The 17,644-nt window shown below is 35.7% G+C and overlaps 1 protein-coding gene across 5 annotated transcripts; it reads left to right on the top strand.

Moving 5' to 3' along the window:
- The first annotated feature begins 64 nt into the window (after positions 1-64).
- On the top strand, positions 65-16,505 carry Tatdn3 (TatD DNase domain containing 3). 5 transcript variants are annotated; one of them, XM_026387444.2, is made up of 10 exons: positions 65-178; positions 3,157-3,189; positions 4,282-4,355; positions 4,560-4,644; positions 7,778-7,840; positions 8,742-8,851; positions 9,018-9,073; positions 10,841-10,953; positions 12,167-12,244; positions 16,275-16,505. In XM_026387444.2, exons 1-10 carry the CDS (start codon positions 113-115, stop codon positions 16,416-16,418), a joined length of 822 nt encoding a protein of 273 aa, XP_026243229.1. In that variant the 5' UTR covers positions 65-112; the 3' UTR covers positions 16,419-16,505. The 5 variants fall into 5 exon arrangements, with proteins under 5 accessions (XP_026243229.1, XP_026243228.1, XP_026243232.1 ...); XM_026387443.2 differs by having other exon boundaries at positions 12,164-12,244; XM_077802442.1 differs by having other exon boundaries at positions 108-182; positions 12,164-12,244.
- Positions 16,506-17,644: the final 1,139 nt, after the last annotated feature.

The following is a 17,644-nucleotide window of genomic DNA, read 5'->3' as shown; positions in this document are numbered from 1 at the left end:
AGCTAGTGGAAGGAGCACACGTCCCGCCTGAAACTCGAGGGGACGCAGCCTAAGCGTTCCGGCTTTTGCTTCGCAATGCGTGTTTAGAGAAGTGGCGGCTGCAGAAGGGACGATGGGCGCGGTTGGCAAGGGGCTGGTGGATTGTCACTGCCACCTGTCCGCTTCGGACTTTGATAGCGTATGTGAGAACGAGGCGGGACTCGGGAAAGTGGGGAGGTTCTCGTCTTTTCCCCGCAGATTATCTTTCTCTTCCCCGTTGGAGTGAAGCCCGCAAATCCCAGGCCTTGCCCGTGTCCCTTTGAGACCTGCCCGATTTCCTGCTTCACCCCAGTCATATTGATTTTTTTTTTTTTTCTGACCCTGGATTACAGTAGACTCTCCACAAAGCTTGTGTTTGCTGTTTCTGGTTCTTGAAGTCCTTTTTCTTACCTTCCCTGGACCGGGCTGCTTATCCCATATTCTCTAACCGCCCCCCCCCCCCCCCCCCGCCATCTGACACATCGCATGCTCCAGTTCTAATGAAGCAGAGAGGCAAACTAAAAGAATAACACTCACACTCACAAAACCAGTTTATAAAGTGTTTTGCCTGCTACGTTGGAAACAAGAGACTGCTAACAGAGAAGGAAGAGTGGGTGTCTCTTTCAGGGAGCAAACTTGTTAGGAGGTGAGGCTTATGGCTGGGAATATAAAAAAGCCAGCCAAGGCAAGGTGGTTTAGTGGAGCAGGCAGGTTGCAGGTCCCCAGGATAAAATTTAGCGCATTCCATTTACCAAAAGGCTGGATGAGCCTAATGAGCTACGGAGAGGAAGGAATGAAGCTAGACTGAAGAATTTTGTAGGAGATGGGTAAGGTAAGTCAGTAAGGAATTTGAATTGCATTAGATGCACAATTCAGTTCCATTAAAAGTGGGTCTGGGGAGTTAATAAGGCTGACCAGATCAAATAGCCACTTGAAGATCATTTTGCTGCTGTGGCAAATAGATGGAGGTAGAATAGAAGGTAGACCAGTTAAGAGACTTTTACATAATCAGACAAGAAATGATGCTTAGTACTGTAACAATGATCCACTTTGTGCTTTGAATATAGCCCTTGCTGTTCTGCCACTGAGGGCTTATTTTAAAATGGACATGTTTTCTTTCACTTCCTCTCTCCCTCCCTTTCTCTCTGGAATTTCCCCCTCCCTAATTTTAGGGCAAACAGGATTATCTTGCTTTCCCATCCTAGGCAGTTATCTGGCCTTGAGCACACACTCAGAACAGGAATAGAATAGAAATTATTCAGACTTGGGGGATTTTAAGAGATGACTAGCTCACAAATAAACAAATGAATTACAACTCTGGACAGAAAACTACAGGAACTTAGCCTTTGAATCACCTTTTTTAAAAAAAAAATTATTAATATATTTTTATGTGGTGCTGCTGAGGATCAATCCAATGCTTCACATGTGCTAGGCAAGCGGTCTGCCACTGAGCTACAGCCCCAGCCCCCTGAATCACCTCTTTAAAACTCCCCTATTCCAGAAATCTTGCTGAGTAGAATATAAAAGTTAATGTAAAGTTCTTAACTGTAAAGGGTAATCTTTTAAAATAGATGCACTGACTTGTCTGTAAATTTTGAAAAGGTCAATTATGACACAGCGTATGGGTAGCTAATCACAATTTAGGGTAACACTGGGATGTATAGAGTATGAGATTTCGGATTCTGGAGCTTTTTCTGAGTACTTAACATTGGTTTTTGAATATTTTGAGGTTTCTGATGAGTTTCTACTGTTTTATATTAAAATATGTAATGTTATATAAGGGTTTTAGTATTCCAGATAATGAGAGTGGCTTTTTCATGGTATATTGTTGTTTTACTTAATCAAAGTATTTTTCTAGTTTATTAGAAGTATAAATAAATAAATAAACCGCCCTCCCCCATTCCCCCTGATGAGCAGAATCACAGCCTCTGTGACAGGAATCCCTCATGTTTTCTCCTTTGCTAGCAAAGCAATGAAACTTTGTTTTCCTTTCTTTTTTTTTTTTATTGGTTGTTCAAAACATTACATAGTTCTTGATATATCATATTTCACACTTTGATTCAAGTGGGTTATGAACTCCCATTTTTACCCCTTATACAGATTGCAGAATCACATCAGTTACACTTCCATTGATTTACATATTGCCAAAACTATGCCCTCGTTATTGGATTGATGTCAGAGACAAGGACTGAGCTTTTGGTAACAGTACTATAATGATAGTGGAGGAGTCTGAAAGGAGTAGATGTATTCAAGAAATATTTTAGAGATAGACTCTATTATACTTGCTAAGGAATTGGATTTGGAGAGGAAGGGAAAGGGAAAAATCAAAGTAGACTCATATTTGTAGCTTATACTGTAGGGAGAATTGTGGAGCTGCTTACTAGGATGTGGTGGGGAGGTAAGCAAAAGAAATTGGTTTGTGGGAAGAAAAGAAAGATTTATATTGGGAACAGGTTGGAAAGCTTGATCCGTCCAAGTGGAACGGTCATATAGTCATTTTTAAATATGAATCATGGGTTCAGGAGAGATTGGAGATTCAACAAAATGATCTTTTAATTTTTTTAAGTTACAGATAGACATAACACCTTTATTTTATTTATTTATATGGTGCTGAGGATCGAACACAGTGCCTCACACCTGCTAGGCAGGTGCTCTACTACTGAGCTAAAACCTCAGCCCCAATAGAATGATACTTAAAACTGAAAACAGATGAGATCCCTTAATGCAAGTGCAGAAGGAAGAGCAGAGGGAGAAGTCAAGAGAAGGAGGGAAGCCAGTCATGAAACTAACAAGTAGCTGCCGGCGAGAATATGATGGTTGTACAAAGCAAGAGTGGAAACTCTTTCAAGAAGGAAAAAGTATACAAATGAGGGGTTCCTAGTGCCGCTGAGAGGTAGAGTAAGAAGAGAACAGAGAAATATCCTTGATGTTTGACAATAGCAATTTCTTTTTTAGTGCAGTGACAAAAGAAGCCAGACTTGAGAGTAACAGGAGGTGGGTCAGTGTAGGCTCCTCACTTTCCACCATCCTGTTCCTTGCTAACATTGTCATTCTTTATGGTTCCTCAATTTCGTCAATATACACAGCCAAGGAGTCATTACATATTCATCTAATTGTGATAATCTATGCTTATTTTAGGATCTGGACGATGTGTTGGAAAAAGCCAAGAAGGTAAGTCAGTACTTATAATTGTCTCCCTTGTTCTTCTTTGTCTTTCCTGCTAATCTCAAACTGTGACTAATTTCAAGCTGAAACAGTTTGAAGTTTAGATATACTATGTTGATGTTGTTTCAGAAGTTAATAAGTGGCATTTGTACAAATGCTTACTCTATGCCAGGAACCAAGCTAAGCCCTTTCTGAATTTTATCTCACTTAATGTTTTATAACCTTCTGAGGAAGTACTATTTTGTAGCCAACCATTTCCCATTTGATAGATGACACAGTTAAGGCTGAGAAATTAGTAACTCTAGTTCAAATACACATGCTAGTGAAGTGATAGAGACAGGTTAGTCTGAATTCAAAACATATTCCTGAAACCACCATTCTTACTAGTCTTGTATAACAGAATGGTCCATCTGTAAGTTCTTAAATTCACATTATTCTAGAGATTGGGGATATATTATAAAAGTTTTCTGAAACATTTTTATTTCCGCGGTCTAATCAGAAAGTGGTAGAGTCTGGGTGTGGTGGCTCATGCCTGTGATCCCAACTACTCAGGAAGCTGAGGCAGGAGGATCATGAGTTTGAGGACAGCCTGGGCTACTTAGTCAGACCCTGCCTTAAAACTGAATTTAGAAAAAGGGCTAGGGATGCAACTCAGTGGTAGAGCACTTGCCTAACATGCCCAAGGCTCTGGGTTGGATCCTTATTACTTGGGGGGGAAGGGCTGGGGGCTGGGGGAGAGTAATAGAATTAGAAATGATTGCCAATGTCTTTTTACATACAGCCTAATTAGGTGGGTGCGCTTTAGAATCCCACAGGCCTAATGACCTATTTAAGCTATTTGACTGTATTCAAAACTCTGTCTACTGATCTATACAGTGGATTATAACAATACATACCTCCTAGGTCTGTGTATATTAAGGGAGATAATATTTATATTAACTGAGCCTGGGGCCTGAAACAGTAAGTACTCAGTGTTAGCCATTATTATTATATTAATAATAAAAGCCAGAGTAAATAAAAATAACTAAATTTAAAATTTGAATTAAATGTGTGATGTGTATTGTTTGGGACTCTTAACTATTCTATTTTTTTTTTCAGGCCAATGTTATGGCCCTTGTAGCAGTTGCTGAACATTCAGGAGAATTTGAAAAGATTATGCAACTTTCAGAAAGGTACTCCTTCTAATTAAAATTTTAAAGAATTGCTATTAAGGACACTTATATCAATTATATAACATCAAATATTTATTTTTAAAGAGAATGGGAGGAAAAAGCATATTAGCATAGTCCTAAAATTAAGATTCTTTTCTACTTTAGATTGACACTGTAGTTGCCTACTCTATATTCCTGTGTTCTTAATTTATTCTACATTTTTAGATACAGCGGGTTCATTCTGCCATGCTTGGGTGTTCACCCAGTTCAAGAACTTTCACCAGAAGACCAAAGAAGTGTTACATTAAAGGTAATAGTCATATAAAACAAGACCCATAAAAATGATAATAACTTTAAAAATTTTTTTTTAGTTGTAGATGGACACAATACCTTTATTTTATTCATTTATTTCTATGTGGTACTGAGGATCAAACCCAGTGCTTCACACATGCTAGGCAAGAGCTCTACCACTAAGCTCTACCCCAGCTCCTGATAATAACTTTGACCCAGTTATCCTCCTCTTTCTAATTTATATTCTAAGAAAGTAATCCATTTTTTCACAAAAAAATTTGTTATGACATTATTTATAGTAGAGAAAAATAGAAACAGCCACAAGGTTCAGAAATAAAGGAATCATTAACTGACTTGTAGAATGTTAATTATAATTCAGTTATAGAAAATGAGAATTATGAAGTTATTGTAGCACATGAAAAATGTTTACTATAATAAGGAGAAAAACAATACCAAATAGTTTATTGACTATTAGTAATATTCATGTAAAAACATATTCCAAGCCGGGCACCATAGTGCACACCTGTAATCCCAGCAGCTTGGGAGGCTGAGGCAGGAGGATTTCAAGTTCAAAGCCAGCCTCAGCAAAAAGCGAGGCGCTAAGCAACTCAGTGAGACCCTATCTCTAAATAAAATACAAAAATAGGGCTGGGGATGTGGCTCAGTGGTTGAATGCCCCTGAGTTCAATCCCCAGTACCCCCCAAAAATAATAATAATAAAAATATATTCCACAAGGAAAAGACTGGAAAGAAAAACCCAGAAATGATAATAATTATGATGATTTGATAGAATTATAAATTACTTTATTCCACATTTTTTGTCCTGTAATCATATTTCTTTGGAAAAAAAAGTGATAGGATATATGTAGAAAAAGAAAGATACAAAGATTCACAGGTATAATGTGAATAGGTGGGTTCTCTGAACATGAAAGCATCTCTTCAGAATTGCTCTTAAGCTATTAAATTGCATTGATATTACACTCTCTCTAAAAACATCCTATCCACAAGGTCTCATGACTCACAGTATTCAACATGTGTTATATTTCATGCTTGTCTCCTGACTCAGCATCATGAAGATGCACAATTTTTTGAGTTTTTTTATTATATAATGGAGGTGATAGATCATTTCAAAGAAGTAATTACCCTTTGGTACCTATGAATAAGTTATAGGGCCATCGACTTTTATACTAATGAAAGTTATTTAGTATATTCCTACATTAAAGATGGTGACAAGGTGTGATTTATATTTTAAAAAGATCCCTTTGTCTACGGTATGAAGAATGAATTCTGAGGAGGGCAAAAAAGAAAAAAGGATAGTTAGAAGGGTATTGCAGTAGTCCACGTGAGAATAATGATGGGTTGAACCAGAGTGATAGTAGTACAGGTAAAGAGAAGTGAATGAATTTGGCATATGTTTTAGATGGCTTTTCACCACTATGACCAAAATACCCAGCAAGAACAACTTAGAGGGAGTAAAGTTGATTGGGGGTTCATAGTTTCAGAGATTTTCATCCATAGACGGCCAACTTCATTGCTCTGGGTGAGGCAGCACATCATAGGGAAAGGCCCAGTGCAGGAAAGCTGCTCAGCTCATAGTGAGATCAGGAAGTGAAGAGAGAAAGAGGAAGGGACTGCAGGTAGAACAGCCCTTCCAGGGCATGCCCCCAGTGAACCATTTCTCCAGCCAGGATGGACTGATTAGGTCTCATAATCTAATCATTTCACATTTAAATACTCCTGCATTAACAGGAAACTTTTGGGGATACCTTATATCCAAACCATAACAGCAAATATTTTATTTCAAAATAAAATTGCTTTGCCAGGCATGGTGGCACTTGCCTGTTATCCCAGCATCTCTGGATGCTGAGGCAGGAGGGTTGTGAGTTCAAAGCCAGCCTCTGCAATTTAGCAGGGTGCAAAGCAACTTAGCAAGACCCTGTCTCAAAATAAAAAATAAACAATTTTAAAGGCTGGGTATGTGGCTCAGTGAGTTCAATCCCTGAGTACCAAAAAGAAAAAAAAGAAAAGAAAAGAAATTGATGGGGCTGGGGATGTGGCTCAAGCGGTAGCGGGCTCGCCTGGAATGCGTGCGGCCCGGGTTCGATCCTCAGCACCACATACCAACAAAGATGTGTCCGCCGAGAACTAAAAAATAAATATTAAAAATTCTCTCTCTCTCTCTCCTCTCTCACTCTCTCTTTAAAAAAAAAAAGAAATTGCTTTTAATTCACTTCAGGTAAAAATGCTTATCCTCTTGTCCTCCTGAGTTGTTGAGTATGATACAATTAGCTAAACTGCCAGAGAATCACAATCCAAAATGTTGGAAACCAGAGCAGTACAGCACTCCGAAGGATCTCTACTATTTATATAGAGGTCTATTACCATAAGTGTTCATTTAGTTAACCAGTGTTTACTGAGCACCTACTATGTGCCAGCCCCTGCTCTGAGCACTAGAGACCTGACAATGGATAAAAGCCCTCTCATGGAAGCTAGATTTTAGATGGGACAATCATCAATTATATAAACCAGAAAACTTTCAAAGCACTAAGTGCTTTGAAAAAAAATTAAAAATGATTATTTGATAGGAATTTGGATGGTGTTTTGCTGTTGTTGTTTAGTTTTACTTTATATTTTTTTGAGGTACTGGGGATTGAAGAAATAGAAGGCTGATATGGCTAAAGGGATAGAGAAAGTGATAATGATAGAATCAGAAGAATTGGACAAGATATCTCATAAAGACCTTGTTTGATTTTAGTTTACATGTAATGAAGGATGTAAAGTGTGGAGTGACAAGACGTGATTTATGTCTTTAAAAGATTCAGTTGGCTATAATAATCCAAAATTTTACCAAATTATACTTCCTAACTAACTGCCAGGAAATGTCTGTAAACAGAGGGCAATGATTAAGTGGGACTCTTCGTTGAAAAGTCATATTTTTATAATCTGAATACGTATGGGATAAGTTTCTACTCAGACTATAGGTAGAAGTACTCACAATTATAGAAGGGTTACTATTCTTAGTTCACTAACTGGTTAAATACATTAAATGTATGTAAAGTATCGGCATAGCATAGAGCCTAGCACTCAATGTGTACTCATGAAATAGTAGTTTCCTTCTTCCATTTTAACAAATTTACTTTTTGTTCTCCCAGGATTTGGATTTAGCTTTGCCTATCATTGAGAAGTATAAGGATCAGTTGTTGGCAATTGGAGAGGTAAAGACCCATTAGCTGATCAAACAACTTTTAATCTAGACCTCCAAATGATATATGATAGGTGAAAATAATCCTTATTTTCATATTGGTGATTATAACTGACTTGAATAATTATGTTCACTACATTCAGCTGAATTTGTTGATAGTTCCTCAGTAAACAAGAGAGCATGGGAATGAAAGAATAGAAAACCATAGGCTTATATTAATAAGAGAAACTATTCTAATAGCATTTCTAAATACTTTGCTTTTTTTTTCTCTCTCTCTCTTTTGCTTAAACGTGGGTCATTGCTTTGGTTAGTTAAAGTAGTGTATGTGTATCTCTTCATAAGTAATTTAAAAGCAAACTTTAAACAGGGTATAGTTTGTAACAGTTTTATTTAAATTATTTATAATGCTAAAATATTTTCATCACCTATTAATAAAGTCCATTCCTTATTCAAGATAGAAGAATAACACTCAAACTTAGAATATAGATAATATAATGCATGCCAATATAGTGTCAAAGGAAACAGTCATCTATAATCTATGCTGTCCAGTGTGATAACCACATGTAGCTGTTGAACATTTGAAATATGAGTCCTCCAAATTGAAATGGGCTGTAAGTGTAAAACACATACTGAATTTCAAAGTCCAGTACCCCCTCCCAGAAAAATAATATAAAAAGTTCAGGTTTTTGTACATGTTAAAATGATATTTTTAACCTACTGGGTTAAATAAAATAAAGTTTGTTATTAAAATTAATTTCACTTGTTTTTTTCAATATTTTTAATGTGGCTACTATAAAATGTGAATTCCATATATGGCTTATGTTATGTTTCTACCACATAGTACTAATTTATAGAATCTCTTTGGGGATTTATTAAGCCATAAATATGTAATTTCCTTTATTTTTCTGTTACAGGTTGGACTAGATTTCTCTCCCAGATTTGCTAACACTGATAAACAGAAGGAAGAGCAAAGACAAGTTCTAATCACACAGGTCCAATTAGCCAAAAGACTAAATTTGCCTCTGTAGGTTTACTTATCTTTCTGTATTAATAGCTATAGAGCAAATTAATTAATGAACAAAGAATCCTCCTGAAATGGAGTTCTGCATCTCTTTTTCTCTGAATTATTGAACAAAAATAATACTTTCAGATTTCCAAGTATTAAAAGGAATTTTGTTGTTATTAAACAGAAATGTTCACTCACGCTCAGCTGGAAGACCTACCATCAGCCTCTTGCAGGAACAAGGTATTTAAGATTCCTGAGAGAAATGTGTCTAATCTGCAAGTTTGACATTTCTAGTTCATAATATCATAGAGCAAGCCACATTTTGATTTGATTTCTTAAAGGGAAATGAATGAAGCAAGAGCAAAGATAGAAATCAACTAAGGTGATTTTGCAAGTCAGGGTACTTTTTACAAAGGTTTCACACAATATATTTAACAGGACAGGATAGAGCAAATGAAAACTTGAATCAATTTATATTCCTTACTTTAAAAATCAGTAGCTCCAGTTTGGTTTCTTTTTTTTTTTTCTTTTGGTACCAGGGATTGAACCCAGTGGGGCTTAACCACCAAGCCACATCACCAGCCCTTTTTTTATATTTTATTTAGAGACAAGCCCTCATTGAGTTGCTGAGGCTGGGTTTGAACTTTCAATTCTCCTGCCTCAGCTTCTCACTGCTGGAATTACAGACATGCGCCACTGCGCCCAGCAGCAACTTCAGCTTCTAAATCACCATGAGTAACATGAAAGAAGAAAACAAGGCAAGGCAGGGCAATCACACAACAATCATCTTGGATCAATGTTTTGTATGTTTTCTGTCTATTGCTTCACAAAATGGTACTGTACTGATTGTGGCCATCATACATAAAATGCACTGTCATCTTCACGGTTGTCACTAAAGTAAAAACATCTTATAGCATTATTGTTTTTAAATGCCATCCACAGTAAAAAATTTTCTTAATTTTGAGACTCATATGCACATAAATAAAGCTAACATTTTTCATAAGCAGCACATACATGTGTATTTGTATGTAAATATATTTACATAGCACTCAATGTGTACTCATTGAGTTTAAGTGTATGCAAGCCCATGCTTGTGGGTTATCACCTACTAAAATTGATTTTATAGCCCATTTATTGTCATAACCCATAAATAGTCACACATACCATTTGAAAAAACACTGTCAATTAATGAAGCAGATGTAATTGCCTGCAATTAAACATTGTATTTCTCCGTGATGAATACTGAACCCTTCTGAAATCACTGAAAACAGGATTTTTTACAATTTTTTTATTTTTAGTTCTAGATGGACACAATACCTTTATTTATTTATTTTTATGTGGTCCTGAGGATCGAACCCATTGCTTCACGTACAAGGCAAGTGCTCTGCCTCTGAGCCTCAACCCCAGCCCCCTGAAAACATGATTTTTATGTTGACTGAGCAAAGCAACTGTCCTTTAAGAACTAGAGTTGATTTTATGAAGCCAACTCTTAACTGTTTAATTTGTGTGTCATCTAGCTCTCCATTTCTTCTTTATTAGCATTTTTTTAGGAAAATAAATGTGCCTAAAAATCTTCTATTAGGGGCAATAATTTGACAATTCAAAGACTTCTGGAAAAAAAATCTGACGGTATAGGCAGTTTAAATAATTGCTTTTAAAATTGTTTCAATTTTATTTAAAAAGAATTTATTTTTAATATTTATTTAGTTGTAAATGAACACACAGTATCTTTATTTATTTTTATGTGGTGCTGAGGATTGAACCCAGTGCCTCACACATGCAAAGCAAGTGCTTTACCACTGAGCTACAGCCCCAGCCCAAGAATATTTTTTATTCTATTTATTGAATGTTGTATTTATCTACCCTGAAGTCATAGAATCTTGCCTTTATATCGCAGTAACCAAGATTTACTTAGAATTTCAAATCTCTGTTGTTTAATTTGACTAAAGAGAAAAACTTTTCTTAAGGAAACAAAGTGGAACACTAATTTATCTTTAATTTTGGAAGGTGCTGACAAGGTACTGCTGCATGCGTTTGATGGCCGGCCATCTGTAGCCATGGAAGGAGTAAGAGCTGGGTACTTCTTCTCAATTCCACCTTCTATCATAAGAAGTGGACAGGTAAATTTTTTCATTAAAAATTATCATCCAATACTTTGTGAAATGTACTTTAAAATATAGGCTTTGACAACATACTTATGATACTTTTCTAGTTACATTTCAAAAGTTAATATATCTCTCATATATATATATATATATATATTAAAAATATATTACAGACCAAAATATAAGAGCTAAAATTTATAAAACCCTCAGAAGAAAATAGGTCTAAATATTTTGACCTTGGTTTTGCAATGGTTTCCCTAGCTACAACAACAAAAACATAAGCAACCAAAGAAAAAATATAGATTTAGACATTATCAAAATTCACAACTTCTGCAATTAAAAAAAAGAGACATATACTTCAAAGCATACTGTCAATAAAGTGGAAAGACAACCCACATAAAGAGAAAAAATATCTGCAAGTCATGTATCTGATAAAAGTTCAGGTAGAATATGTAACATACCATTACAGCTCAATAATTAAAAAAAAAACAAACTTGATTTTAAAAATTGGCAAAGGATTTACAAAGATATTTTTCTCAAGAAGACATCAAGTGACCATAAGTGCATAAACATGCTCAACATTATTCTCCATTATGTTAATGCCAATCAAAGGCACAGTGAGATGCTCTACTACCCAACTCAGTTTAGTAGTTCCTCAAAAAATTAAAGGTAGATAGAAAGAAACACTGAATGTGGCAGTGGTGGGCCAATGACGGAATTCTCTTCTTTGGGTCTTTCAGAAGATATGTGATATCAGATATATGAATTTCTTGGGACTGGGGATGTGGCTCAAGCGGTAGCGCGCTCGCCTGGCATGCGTGCAGCCCGGGTTCAATCCTCAGCACCACATACAAACAAAGATGTTGTGTCTGCCGAAAACTAAAAAATAAATATTAAAAAAGTTTTCTCTCTCTCTCTCTCTCTCTCTAAAAAAAAAAAAAAAAAAGATATTTGAATTTCTTGATGGACTTACTTCATTTTTGCTATGGTTATAACTAGAAGCTTAGTTCCCCGGAAGCTTTGAATAAGTTTGTCAATGAGTGTTAATATTTTAACAATAACTGTTAATAGTGGAATGATGTGAACATAGTAGTCATCCAGGTAGTATTTATCAATTTACTATTAAAACCTGAATTTTAGTTTCTTCTGGAATGATGCATGCGGGTTTAATATTTTATCTGTATTTTTTCATGTTTTAATTTATTGGCTTTCTCTTTTCTCTAAGAAGCAGAAACTTGTGAAACAGTTGCCTTTAACTTCGATCTGCTTAGAAACAGATTCACCTGTGCTAGGACCAGAAAAACAGGTAAATGATTTTTCAATTTGAATATTATTTAGGTTGTATCTTTCATGTTAGCTGTTTCAGTTTAACTATGTTTTTCGGCATAGTGTAAATACAGTGGAATCCTAATGCTAGGTTGATTGTTTACATTGAGTTTTTTAAAATTATTTTTAGTTGTCAATGAACCTTTATTTTGTTTATTTATATGTGGTGCTGAGAATCAAACCCAGTGCCTCACACATGCTAGGCAAATGCTCTATCACTGATCAATTCCCCAGCCGTGTATTGAGTTTTTTTCTAAATACAGCTGTTGTGCTACATAGAATGTAATTTGTTAGGGAGCATGCCCTAATTTACACAGTGTCTAGAACCAGAAAGATTTGATTCAAATTTTGTTTCTGTTGCTGACTAGATAACTTTGGGTAAGCTTTTTAATCTCTCTGAAACTGTTTTTTTTTCTTTCATTTATAATATGTGGGCAAAATAATACTATACTTTAAGGATTATGGTAAGGACTACATGAAGGTACGTGAAAGCACCTAACAGTAGCTGGTATATTGTAGGTGATCAATAAATATTCATTTTTCTCCTTTTAATTAGCTTGTTATTATGTATTTCTTTCATTACAAGTATTGATAGAATCATAGATTTGTGTATCTGACCTTTGCTATAGTATCTCTTTTTGTTATTGTAGACCACAAAGAATCACCTTTTAAATTTCATACTTTCATATTGCTATATTGGCTATATATTTATTATATAGCCAAATTATATATAATTTTCTGAAAGGAAGTCATAGCATCTGCTTTTTATTTGCTTTAAATAGTGTCTGTTACAGTTACCTCATAATGTACAATTTGATAAGTGCTTGTGATGTCCATTAGATCTGTGTCTCTACACATCCCAAATTCAGAGAACTGTCCCTCAAAATTTGGAGGTCTAGAAGCAGCAGAAATCATTATGTGATTATTAACAAATGATGATTATTTGTGATTTCGATGTGAATTATACTAATTAATATCCAATTAACTACATTCTTAGTGGAGAGGGTACTGGGGATTTCACTCAGGGGCACATGGCCACCGAGACACATCCCCAGCCCAATTTTGTATTTTATTTAGAGACAGGGTCTCACTGAGTTGCTTAGCACCTCACTTTTGTTGAGACTGGCTTTGAACTTGTGATCCTCCTGTCTCAGCTTCCCAAGCCAGTAGGATTATAGTCGTGCACCACCATACCTGGCTAATTAACTACATTTTTGTAAATCATTTTTTATCAGAGTATAAAAGCCAGGAATGAGAAAGTAGAGGATCATAACTTCTTTTTTCTATTTGAGTATAGGTCAGAATAGTATAGAATTACTGTCCTGACATGTTAAATGAAAGAAAAGGATCTAGCATTTTTCTCCTATACAAGAATAAATTTTGAATGCTGTTATAACTCAGTTTTTTTATTTGTATTTAGATGATTTAACAAAAACTGAGTTTGTGGCATAGTGCCTTGTACTAAGTAGGTATTCAATAAACATTTTTTGTGTGTATGTATATAGATGTGTGTGTGTGTGTGTGTGTGTGTGTGTATGTGTGTGTGTGTGTGTGTGTTTGGTGGTGCTGGGTATCAAACCCACAGCCTCACTAGCCAGGGCTCTACCACTGAACTACATCCCCAGCCCTAAATGTTTATTCTGGAAAGTTAGAAATAGGGAAGATCATGAACAAGAATATAAAACTATCTGCCACATTATAATTGTTACAGGCTAAAGTCAGATTGCTTGGGTTTAATCTCAGCTGGCCTTCTTGCTATCTGTGTAGGATGTTTTTTTACCTACTAAAATTAGAGGTACTACTAGTAATCCTACCTACTGCATGGAGTTATTTTGAGGATTAAATGAAATATTTCATGAAAAGTTTAGAAGAGAGTCATCTATAAAAAAAAAAAAAGCACTACATAAATGTAAGTTCTCTGTCCTTCCAGACTTTTTATATCCATGTATGTATATACATATATTTCATAAAAATAGGATTAGCCTGAATGTATTATTTCATAATTTCCTTTTATGTGTGCACTTCTGCATATATTAACAAATATACTTTCCACCTCATGTTTAACAACTATATAATATTCCAGTGTTAAAAGTAAATATGCAATCAGTTACTTGAAAAATTGTGCTCTATATGTGTAATATAAAATGAATTGCATTCTGCCATCATGTATAACAAATTAGAATAAATAAATAATTTAATTTTGGGCTGGGGATGTGGCTCAAGCGGTAGCGGCGTGCCTGACATGCGTGCGGCCCAGATTTGATCCTCAGCACCACATACAAATAAAGATGTTGTGTCCGCCGAAAACTAAAAAAAAAAAAAAATATTAAAAAATTCTCTCTCTCTCTCTCTCTCTCTCTCTCTCTTAAAAAAAATTAATTTTTTTAAAAAAGTAAATATTTGGGCTGGGATTGTGGCTCAGTGGTAGAGCACTCAGCATGGGTGGGACCTGAGTTCGATTCTCAGCACCACATAAAAAAAAAAAAAAAAAAGATTCATTCTCTCTCTCTAAAAAAAGTAAATATTGGCTGGGTGCAGTGGTGCATGCCTATAAACCCAGTGGCTTGGGAGGCAGAGGCAGGAGGATTTTGAGTTCAGAGCTAGCCTCAGCAAAAGCTAGGTGTTAAGCCACTCAGTGAGACCCTGTCTCTAAATAAAATACAAAATAAGGATGGGGATGAGGCTCAGTGGTCAAATGCCCCTGAGTTCAATTTCTGGCTCAAAATAAATAAATAATATTAACCATTTAGATTGTATTATAAACAATGCGAATAACATACTTGAACATAAATTTTTGTGCACATTTTTTATTGTGTTGTTAGGCTACATTAATAAGGTTTTTTTTAACTTTAACAATTAATTTTATTCCTCTGAATATTATCACCATGAGTAGATGCTTATTAGTAACAACAGTAATTATTTATTTCATCAAATCTAAATGCTACTGATTATAGATACAATATGTTAAGAAAAGAAAAACACTGTGTGTTGTACTAAGACATGCCACTGAGTGTCAGTAAAATATATATATATATATCCATTTCAGAGATGTTAAGATGGGGTAGGAGGAATGCATCTTGGAATCAGTGAAATTCCAGTACATAGGTTATCTGGTCTTTCCAGATAGATGGTGTTTTTCTTTTAGTCAAACTGTCATATAACCTGTGAGGTAAGAGGCCAAGCAATAGCTCCTTTTGGAGCAACTTACGCAACAAATTAAAGAACAGTTGATCCATCAGACAAGCTAGTCTCCAAGTGTTCACTACTACATATTGCTTCATATGCTAGGAACTGGGACTTTAATTGTTAATACCCCAAGGAGCATAGACTTAGAATCAATATTGCAGAGGTACCTTTTCTCCTGCCTTCATCAACTTATTAAAAAAAAAAACTACAATTTTTAAAAGTAAATCAATTTAAAGGAAAAAAACAAGATGATCTTATCAGAAAAAAAGATTTTATCAGTTGTTTTTTATTTGTTCTTTTTAGGTATATGTGACAGAGTATATTTTGACATTATACAAGGGTTGGAACTTATTCTAATTAGGTTCCCATTCTTGTGGTTGTACACAATGTGGAGTTACTCTGGTCAAGTATTCATATGAACATAGGAAAGTTATGTGGGATTCATTGTACTGTCTTTCCTATTCCCATCCCCCCATCTCTTCCCTTCATTCCCCTTAGTCTAATCCACTGAGCTTCTATTCTTCCCTCCCCTACTCCTTTTTTGTGTGTTAGTATCAGCATATAAGGGGAACATTCAACCTTTGCTTTGCGGGGATTGGCTTATTTCACTTACCATGATAGTCTCCATTTCCATCCATTTACCAGCAAATGGCTGGGTAATATTCCATTGTGTATATATACCACATTTTCTTTATCCATTTATCTGTTGAAGAACTTATCAGTTGTTTTTCACCAACTCATTTTTTTTTCTGTTTTATCTACAGTTTCCAAGGACCTGCTTCCCTTGAATTATGTTTAAATTAGTGCCTGTTTTTTTGTTTCAGGTACGGAATGAGCCCTGCAACGTTTCTATTTCAGCTGAATATATTGCCCAAGTGAAGGGGATCTCAGTGGAAGAAGTGGTAGAAGTAACAACGCAGAATGCATTGAAACTCTTTCCCAAGCTTCAACACCTGCTCCAGAAATAGCTTCAAAACCATTCATTGCATAATCAAATCATCTTCAGGGGACAACATTTGAGAAAAAGAAATGTACAGATTAAGAATCTGAACTGAGGCTGGGTGCAGAGGCACATGCCTGTAATCCCAGCGGCTCAGGAAGATCACAAGTTCAAAGCCAGTCTTAGAAACTTAGCAAAGCCCCAAGCAACTTAGCAAGACTCTGTCTCAAAGTAAAATATCAAAAGAGCTGGGGATGTGGCTCAGTAGCGGCTAAGTGCCCCTGGGTTCAATCCCCAGCACACAAAAAAAGGGGAACTGAAGAAACCATTCCACAGGATACAGATGTAAATTCTAGAGGAATATTTCTCTTTTAAGGATAACTTGACTTGCGTCCTGAAACCCTGGTTCTGATTCCAGCCTTGTGCTCCTTTTCAGTTAGCCAAGTGCTAGCAGAAAATTGGGTAAATCCTATTGCTGTACTTTACCTTGCCCCACTAAATAGAACTACCTTCTGAACCCAAACCATCACTTCTAGGAAGGGGTTCTCCCACAGGTAGGAAGACATCAGCACCAACATGAGGAGGGAATGGGTTTGATCCCTCGCTACTTGTTTTGCTTCAATAGAACTGAACAAGTGAAAGGAAAGTCTGTTTTTTTGTACCATCAGAAATATCTTTCCTGAGTTTGTAATACTTAGTACTTTGAATTATTTCTCCTTAAGAGCAAAATGTATAAGGTTTCACAGTGATATTAGATTTTGACTTCCAAGGTCTCTGTTTGATAGTCACTATTAAATAGCAAGCCTAAAACTTGTGCCCCTTGGCACAAAAGTTGCGTTAATAAAATAATTTAAAGTTCCAATCTGAATTTTGTCATATTTAAAATGTAAATGACTTTCTTAAAAATGTATCTGCCCTTTTTGGTGTGAAATAATATTTTGCTTTTACATTTTAAAAAACTGTAGGGGCTGGGGATATAGCTCAATTGGTAGAGTTCCTGCTTGCATGCACAAGGCCCTAAGTTCTGTCCCCAGCACCATACACACACACACACATCTTAACTGTAAAAACAATCCTGTAGATAGGTAGGTGGTAATGTTCATAACAACAGTGAGTGTACCCAATGCCCCTGAAATGTATACTTCAAAATGGTTAAGATGGTGCATTTCATTTTATTTGGGGGCAGTTTTATAAATTTATTTGCCAGTCAGTGGTTTGTTCTCATCCACATTGACTATCTGCAGATTTTTGAAA

This window comes from Urocitellus parryii, chromosome 9 (genome assembly GCF_045843805.1).
Source record: "Urocitellus parryii isolate mUroPar1 chromosome 9, mUroPar1.hap1, whole genome shotgun sequence".
Classification (NCBI taxonomy): domain Eukaryota; kingdom Metazoa; phylum Chordata; class Mammalia; order Rodentia; family Sciuridae; genus Urocitellus; species Urocitellus parryii.
Note: the sequence above shows the minus strand (reverse complement) of the source record. Positions and strands in the feature narration are given on the sequence as shown.